This window comes from Magnolia sinica, chromosome 15, assembly GCF_029962835.1.
Source record: "Magnolia sinica isolate HGM2019 chromosome 15, MsV1, whole genome shotgun sequence".
Lineage (NCBI taxonomy): Eukaryota > Viridiplantae > Streptophyta > Magnoliopsida > Magnoliales > Magnoliaceae > Magnolia > Magnolia sinica.
The window spans coordinates 9,814,988-9,824,550 of NC_080587.1; the positions used below are offsets into that span (position 1 = coordinate 9,814,988).

The 9,563-nt window shown below is 39.6% G+C and overlaps 1 protein-coding gene across 1 annotated transcript; it reads left to right on the plus strand.

Annotated features, from left to right (window-relative positions):
* Positions 1-660: 660 nt before the first annotated feature.
* Positions 661-9,247, plus strand: LOC131227905 (putative pentatricopeptide repeat-containing protein At3g08820). The gene is made up of 2 exons (XM_058223740.1): positions 661-992; positions 7,363-9,247. Exons 1-2 carry the CDS (start codon positions 802-804, stop codon positions 9,245-9,247), a joined length of 2,076 nt encoding a protein of 691 aa, XP_058079723.1. The 5' UTR covers positions 661-801.
* The last annotated feature ends 316 nt before the right edge of the window (positions 9,248-9,563 follow it).

Here is a 9,563-nt window from a genome sequence, read left to right on the forward strand (position 1 = left end):
AACTAACGAATAAATATATACACGCATCGATGAGAGTAATCGGCAATACAAAAGCTGACTGTTCATTCTCTCGCCTCAACATATAAATCACATTTTCTTTGAGTATGTAGTTTTGCAAAGTCCTCACCTTTTTCGCTACATTATTAATGTGTTTAAGCTTTTAATTGTCACACGATATCATCAATTCCAGTGGTTCATTCAATGGTATTTTTTGGGAGCAAAGTTATGATTTGAGAGTGACGGGGTATGGTGATAACAAGTATGAACAGGCCTTACAAAGTTTGTGTTGGAAAAAATTTGATACAAGATTGATGCATGAATTGAGTAACATGTGCGATCAAGTAACTGAATTAAGATATTTAATAAAAATAAAATACAATGGTCACTATATTCATCACAATTATTATGAAAATCATGTATAAGCTTGACATAAAATGGTCCCCTAAGCAGCACATGAAGGGACATTTTCACATCGGGCTCGAGTGGGGTTGCCCGTGGGATGCAGGGGCATACTCAGGGTAGGCAGACCGTGTGATGCGGGTAGCTCATGTGATGCGGTACCCATGTGATTTGGGGCCCATGAAAGGGTTCGGCCGAGGTCCTAACTCATAATATGTGGGGCTGTGCTAGGAGACAAAGAAATTAATTTGCCGTGCACTATCTATTCAAACTTTTGGAGAAATTGATTAATTGTCCAGCATCACGAATGGACGGACATGATTTTTGAGCGAGGGTCACAGACCCGATGATTTAAAACCCCCATATTTTCTGACTGTAGTCGTTGATATAATTCAATTTGAAATGGTATACGACCCGACCGTTTGGAGGACTCGACTCCCGCCAATTTCCAAGGCCTCGGATCTGAAGAAACACCTATTGCAAGGATGTCTGACCTTCAAACACCTCAAGCATCTCCACGGCTGCCTCCTCCGCCTCGGCATCGACCAAGATAACTACCTCCTCAATATTATCCTAAAATCCTCCTTCAACTTAGGACACCCCAACCACGCAAAAATAATATTAAAATTTGAATTTTCAAATTTTCGGTATTTTCCCTCCACATTTGAAAAGCTTTGGTACTTTTGTGTTGTGGGTTTTGTCCCACATCGGATTTGAAAAGGTAAACTATCTTGTTTATAAGATAGTCTTTTTGCCTAGGGCTTGAGCCCCTTTCAGGGGGCATGTGAATTTGGTCCTGTGGGGGGGCTATGCCAATAGCTCTAATCTATGCCATTAACCACACACGCGCGCGCGCGCCGAGCCGAGCCGAGCCGTGCCGTGCCGAGTCGAGTCCGAGTCCGTGTCCGTGTGCGCGTGCGCGACGCGACGGGACGGGCTGGGCTGGGCTGGGCGTGGGCGCGGGTGCAGGTGCAGGTGCGGGTACGGGTGCGGGTGCGATGTGGGTGTGTGTATGGATACTCGCAGGACTGTATGTGCGGGAGTGTACTCGCACTTGCGCCTTTTCGTTTTAAACCAGAGAGATGCGTCCCTTCCGGTTGGTCGCACCTGTTGGGTTTAAACCCAACGGACCTAACCTTTTGTAAAGGGTGCTTATGCACCACTTCGGAGTCTATATAAAGACTACCGATTCCAGTTTTAACATACGAAATTATTATCTCTCTTACAAAACTCTCTCTGATACAATTTTAAGAATTTTACTGAGTTCATCGCTGAGTCAACTCAACACTTTCGGATTAAACTGCAAGTGGTTCGAGCCCGTGTACAGTGAGTGCACCGCTGGGACCGGGTCATAGTCGTTGTATCCTGGAGGTCGATTGCTCTGGAAACCTGTTGTACTTGGGACGCTGTCCAAGGGGAGCAAATTCGATTTCAAGCCGAGTGACTCAGTCACGCCTCGACTCAATTCAATAAGTTCTTCTTTCTCAAAATTTATTTTCTTTTATTTTTTGTTCTCAATTTTTAATAGTCTATTTAATTCAACCAAATATTCCAACAATCTTGAAATCGAATTGTTGAATTACATATACTATGGCTACAGTAACAGTAAATGCTTCTACTGAGTTAACCAAAATCGAACCGTTTGCTGAACAATGCTTTAAACGGTGGAAACAGAAACTGATGTTCGCTCTGACCACCCTGAAAGTTTCATACATTTTATCTGAATTATTTACTATAGATCCAGCAAATCATACTGAAGTAACAGATGAAAATAATTTTTAAAATTATATTCTAACTTCTTTATCCATCGAACTTTATGACGTGTATGCTTCTTACGTGTCTGCTTAAGACATTTGTAGTGCTTTTGAAAATAAATAACTATTAGAAGATGTAGGCACTAAGAAACATGCAATTGCTAATTTCCTTCATTATGAAATGACAGACGATATATATGTCACAAATCAGATTCATAATTTTCAAAGTCTAGTTCACGAACTATCGATAGAAGGAATTAAGTTGGATGAAGTGTTTCTGTCAGGAGCACTAATAGAAAAGTTACCGCCCTCCTGGAAAGAATATAAGAATAGAATGAAACATAAAAAGAACGGTGTTTCTTTGGAAACCACTATCGTACACATACGAATAGAGGAGGCCAATAGAATCAGGGACCAAAAAGAAAATAAAAATGAGATAGATTCAAAGGCGAATCTTGTGGAATCAAGTCGGGCAAATAATAAGAAAAAGGGCAACTGTCATAACTGTGGCAAACCTGGACATTATGTAAATGAATGCAGGCTCAAAAAGAAGAATGCAAACAATCAATTCAAGAAAAAGGGAAACTGCTACAACTGTGGAAAGCCTGGGCATCATGTCAAAACCTACAGGCTTAAGAAAAACAAAGATAAGCCGCAGGCTAATCTTACAGAAACAGGCAATGAGTCTGACATGATAGTAGCTGTGGTGTCAGAAGTCTTCCTTGTAAACAACTTGGAGTGGGTACTAGACACTGGTGCAACTAGGCACGTGTGCAAGGATCGTAGCATGTTTACCTCCTATCAAGTATCAGGAGATGATGAACAGGTGTTCATGGGTAATGCTAGAACGTCTCCAGTTGTAGGGAAAGGAAAAGTACTTCTGAAACTCACTTCTGGAAAGACTCTGATGTTGAATGATGTCCTACATGTGCCCGACATTAGAAGAAACTTGGTCTCTGGTTCACTCCTCAATAAGGCTGGTGTTAAGTTAGTATTTGATTCAGATAAGCTTGTAATGACTAAGAATGGAACCTTTGTTGGTAAGGGGTACTGTAGCGATGGTTTATTCATTATAAATGTATCCAATGATAATAATAAGAAGACATTCAGTTCTGTTTATATCGTTGAACATTTTTATCTATGGCATAGTAGATTAGGTCATGTGAATATAGCATCTTTGAAGAAAATGAAAAGATTAGGTTTATTACCTAATATATCTAATGAAGAATTTGACAAATGTGAAACATGTGTCGAATCAAAATTCATTAGAAAACCCTTTAAACAAATATCAAGATCATCTGTTCTATTAGAGTTAATACACAGTGACTTAGGTGATTTTAGAAATCACATGTCTAGAGGTGGAAAAAGATATTACATAACTTTTGTAGATGATTACTCTAGGTTCACTAGAGTCTATCTGTTAAGGAACAAAGATGAAGCTTTAGATGCTTTTTCTAAATACAAAATTGAAGTTGAAAATCAGTTAAATATAAAAATTAAAAGACTTAGAACAGATAGAGGAGGTGAATATGAATCTTCTCAATTTAGAGAATTATGTGAAAAGAATGGAATAGTTCACGAAACTACAGCTCCTTATATACCAGAACGGAATGGAATAGCAGAACGTACGAATAGAACTCTAAAAGAAATGATGAATGCTATATTAAATAGTTCAGGCTTACCCTCAAATATGTGGGGAGAAACAATTCTATCTGTTTGTTATATTCTAAATAGGATTCCTTCTAAATCTTCTGAAAAAACACCATATGAACTTTGGAAGAATCATGTTCCTAGTTACAAATATATTAAAGTGTGGGGGTGTCTTGCTAAAGTAGGATTACCTGAAACTAAGAAAAGAAAGTTAGGTCTTAAAACGACCGACTGTGTATTTATAGGTTACGCACAAAATAGTGCGGCCTATAGGTTTTTAGTTTTAAAAACTAAGAATAATATTCTAGATCCTAATACAATTATAGAAGCTAGGGATGCAGAGTTCTTTGAGAACATATTCCCTATGAAATCTAAATCTATAGAAATAGAGGAAGTCAATGAATCAGATATTGCATCTATTAGTAAAAATGCATACGAAAAAGTAGTAGAAGAGATACAACCAAGAAAAAGTACTAGAGTTAGAAGAGAAACTAACCTAGGAGATGGTTTTTTCACTTTCTTAGTAGAAGATGATCCTACAACCTATATAGAAGCAATTAACTCTCCAGATGCAACCTTTTGGAAGGAAGCAATAAATGATGAGTTAGAATCTATTATATCTAATAACACTTGGAAAATTGTAGACCTACCACCTGGAAATAAACCAATAGGTTGTAAATGGGTGTTTAGAAAGAAACTAAAACCAGATGGGACTATTGATAAGTTTAAAGCTAGGTTGGTAGCGAAAGGCTTTAGACAAAAAGAAGGAATAGATTACTTTGATACATACTCTCCTGTAACTAGAATTACAACTATTAGAGTCTTAATAGCGATAGCCTCCATATATAAACTGGTGGTACACCAGATGGACGTTAAGACAGCTTTCCTAAATGGAGACTTAGAAGAAGAAATATATATGGAACAACCTGAGGGTTATAAGATATCAGGAAAAGAAAATAAAGTATGTAGACTAATTAAATCATTATATGGTTTAAAACAGACTCCTAAACAATGGCATGAAAAATTTAATGGTGTTTTAAAATCAAATGGTTATCATATAAATGATGTAGATAAATGTGTATATAGTAAAATTTCTGGAAATGAATATGTTATTATATGCCTTTATGTTGATGACATGCTTATTTTTTGGAACTAATATTAAATTAGTTAATATAACTAAGAAATTCTTGTCATCTAAGTTTGACATGAAAGACTTAGGAGAGGCTAGTGTAATCTTGGGTATTGAAGTAACCAGGAAAAATGATGTTATTATATTATCTCAATCTCATTACATTGAGAAGATATTGAGAAAGTTTAACCATTTTGACTGTTTACCTGTCAGTACTCCTTATGATTATAGTGTGACTCTCATGAAGAATACAGAAAATAGTGTGTCTCAATTGGAGTATTTCAGAATAATTGGTAGCCTTATGTATCTAACAAACTGCACTAGACCAGACATAGCTTTTGCAGTAGGAAGGCTAAGTAGATATACACATAACCCTGGAAAAGAGCATTGGAATGCTTTGTCTAGGATTTTGAGATACCTAAAAGGCAGTATAGCCTATGGTTTACATTATAATGGTTTTCCTGCTGTATTAGAAGGATACAGTGATGCTAACTGGATTAGTGATTCAGATGAGACAAAATCCACGAGTGGATATGTCTTCACTTTAGGTGGAGGAGCAGTCTCTTGGAAGTCTACTAAGCAGACATGTATCGCTCGGTCTATTATGGAATCCGAGTTTATTGCCTTAAAAAGGCCAGAAGCCGAGTGGCTTAGAAATCTCTTAGCTGATATACTATTGTGGCCAAAGCCTGTATCGGCCGTATCTATTCATTGTGACTGTCAAGCAGTTATAGCAAAATCAAAGAGTAAAATATATAATAGAAAGAGCAAGCATATTAGACTTAGACACAACATAGTGAAACATATATTGCGTGATGGAGTCATATCTATTGACTTTTTAAGGTCAGAAAAGAATCTAGCAAATCCTCTGAGCAAAAGACTATCTAAAAAGTTAGTCAATGATACATCGAAGGGAATGGGGCTAAGCCTAATATATGAGCTGTCAGTATCGGCAACACAACCTATACAAGTGGAGATCCCATGAGATAGGTTCAATGGGTAAACAACAAGACACGAGGTAGACGATTGCACTGAGTTGTATGAACCCCTTCTATAGTGTACAGTGCGAGCAACAATGCAGAAAGATGAGTTTTTTGAACTCTTAATGAATCCATATCCATATGTTTGGTGATGTATACAATTGCTGCATATACTTAATGGAATTATCCTATATGGGTGTGGAGGTGGAAGCCGTTTCCTATAAGAATCTATGTGAATGTTCTAGAGCACTCATAAAATTCAAGTAATGGTATATGACCGAAAAGTACCGAACCGCAGAATCACTTGCAGAGGAAGAGTTGTGTGAGTGGCATGTACTTGCGATCTACATTAAAAGGATTCAGGTTCAAGACTATGGTGTCACCTGATTCCTGTAGACCTGTCTTGCTTACTCTAATGTCGGTTCAAGTCTATGGTGACACCGGCACCATTGCACAACTATTACGCTTTAATCCGAAAGGGTTTATTTTAAAACATGTGGGGGATTGTTGTATTTTGTTTTAAAATAATATTAAAATTTGAATTTTCAAATTTTCGGTGTTTTCCCTCCACATTTGAAAAGCTTTGGTACTTTTGTGTTGTGGGTTTTGTCCCACATCGGATTTGAAAAGGTAAACTATCTTGTTTATAAGATAGTCTTTTTGCCTAGGGCTTGAGCCCCTTTCAGGGGGCATGTGAATTTGGTCCTGTGGGGGGGCTATGCCAATAGCTCTAATCTATGCCATTGACCACACACGCGCGCGCGCGCCGAGCCGAGCCGAGCCGTGCCGTGCCGAGCCGAGCCGAGTCCGAGTCCGAGTCCGTGTCCGTGCGCATGCGCGACGCGACGGGACGGGACTGGCTGGGCTGGGCTGGGCGTGGGTGCGGGTGCGGGTGCGGGTGCGGTGTGTGTATGGGTACTCGCAGGACTGTATGTGCGGGAGTGTACTCGCACTTGCGCCTTTTCGTTTTAAACCAGAGAGATGCGTCCCTTCCGGTTGGTCGCACCTGTTGGGTTTAAACCCAACGGACCTAACCTTTTGTAAAGGGTGCTTATGCACCACTTCGGAGTCTATATAAAGACTACCGATTCCAGTTTTAACATACGAAATTATTATCTCTCTTACAAAACTCTCTCTGATACAATTTTAAGAATTTTACTGAGTTCATCGCTGAGTCAACTCAGCACTTTCGGATTAAACTGCAAGTGGTTCGAGCCCGTGTACAGTGAGTGCACCGCTGGGACCGGGTCATAGTCGTTGTATCCTGGAGGTCGATTGCTCTGGAAACCTGTTGCACTTGGGACGCTGTCCAAGGGGAGCAAATTCGATTTCAAGCCGAGTGACTCAGTCACGCCTCGACTCAATTCAATAAGTTCTTCTTTCTCAAAATTTATTTTCCTTTTTTTTGGTTCTCGATTTTTAATAGTCTATTTAATTCAACCAAATATTCCAACAACCCCAACCACGCACGACTCATCTTCAGCTCTGTCCAAGAACCCAACATTTTCTTGTGGAATTCTATGATCCGTGGCTTTGTATCCAATGACTGTTTCCTTGAGGCGGTTGAATTCTATAGTCTCATGCGTCAGCACGGCCTGCTCCCCAACAACTTCACTTTCCCTTTTGTACTCAAGGCTTGCGCAAGGATTCCGGATTTTCGATTAGGGGTGAAGATTCATACCCTTGTTTTGAAAGCAGGTTTTGAATGGGATGTCTTCGTTAAGACAAGTTTGGTTTCTTTGTACGCTAAATGTTGTCATTTGTGTGATGCCCACAAGCTGTTCGATGAAATTCCTTTCAGAAATGTCGTTTCTTGGACCGCGATTATCTGTGGGTATATGGAGGATGGGAGGTTTTGGGAGGCTGTGGATATGTTTAGGCGGATGTTGGAGATGGATTTGAGGCCAGATAGTTTTACTCTGGTTCGGGTATTGTCTTCATGTTCTCAGTTGGGGGATCTAAAGAATGGGGAGTGGATACATGCATATATTGTGGAAAAGGGCATGGAGAGGAATGTCTTTGTGGGTACTGCCCTTGTGGATATGTATGCTAAGTGCGGTAGCATGGAGAAAGCACGGTCTGTTTTCAGTCGGATGGAAGAGAGAGATGTGGTTTCATGGAGCACGATGATCAGTGGTTATTCATCAAATGGGCTTCCTAAAGAGGCATTAGATCTCTTCTTCCAAATGCAGGACAAACATGTGAGACCGGATTGTTTTACCATGGTTGCTGTTCTTTCTGCTTGCGCCAGGTTAGGTGCTCTAGACTTAGGCAATTGGGCTAGCAGTTTAATCAATAAAAATGAGTTTATGTCGAACCCGGTCTTGGGTACTGCATTGATTGATATGTATGCTAAATGCGGATTCATGGCTCGGGCTTGGGCAGTCTTTAAAGGGATGAAGCAAAGAGACCTTGTTGTTTGGAATGCGGTGATCAATGGGCTTGGCATGAGTGGTCATGGGAAAATTACATTTGGACTGTTTAATCAGATACAGAAGTTGGGGATTCAACCTGATGGGAACACTTTCATTGGTCTTCTTTGTGGCTGTACTCATGCTGGTCTAGTCGAAGATGGCCGTCGGTATTTTGAGAGCATGAGTCGTGTATATACACTAACTCCTAGGATCGAGCATTATGGATGTATGGTTGATCTTCTTGGCCGTGCGGGCTTATTAGATGAGGCTCATCAGTTGATCAAAGGCATGCCAGTGGAGGCTAATGCTGTCGTCTGGGGAGCTCTCTTGGGTGGCTGCAGGATATACCGTGACACCCATTTGGCTGAACATGTATTGAAGCAGCTCATTGAGTTAGAGCCTATGAATGCTGGGAATTACGTACTCTTATCGAATATATATGCTGCAAATGGTCAGTGGGATGACGCGGCAAACCTTAGGCTGGTCATGAATAGGAAAAACATCCGAAAGACACCAGGATGTAGCTGGATTGAGCTGAATGGTACTGTTCATGAGTTTCTCGTGGGAGACCAGTCCCATCCGCTGTCGGAGAAGATCTATTTGAAGCTTGATGAACTGGCTAAGGAATTGAAGGGTTTGGGATATGTACCCACAACAGAAACAGTTCTCTTCGATATAGAAGAGGAAGAAAAAGAGCATAGCCTTGGTTGTCACAGTGAAAAGTTGGCTATCGCATTTGGTCTTATCAGCACAATGCAAGGGGATGTCATTCGAGTAGTGAAAAACCTTCGAGTTTGTAATGATTGTCATACTGCTATAAAACTCATGTCGAAGATTACAGGCCGAGAAATAGTAGTCAGAGATAATAATAGATTCCATTGTTTTAGAGAAGGGTCATGTTCCTGTAGAGATTATTGGTGACTTTGCATATCTGCTAAGAGCTCACTTTCACATTTTCCTGAGCAATAGGATACAAGAATGACATATCTATGAGTTTGATCATGTGCACCCCAAATATTTCTACTGTGCATGTGACACTTGTTTGTGGTGATCCAAACCATTAAATTGGAGGCTACTGTAAGATTTTTTTGTTTTTTTTTTTTTTTTTTCTTTCTTTCAATTTTTTATTTTTTATTTTTATTTTTATATGGGTCATCATAGATTACAGTTTTTATCAAAAAGAAGAAGAAGAAGAAGAAGAAAAATAAAAGAAGCTATGATGCGAGAGTCACAATAA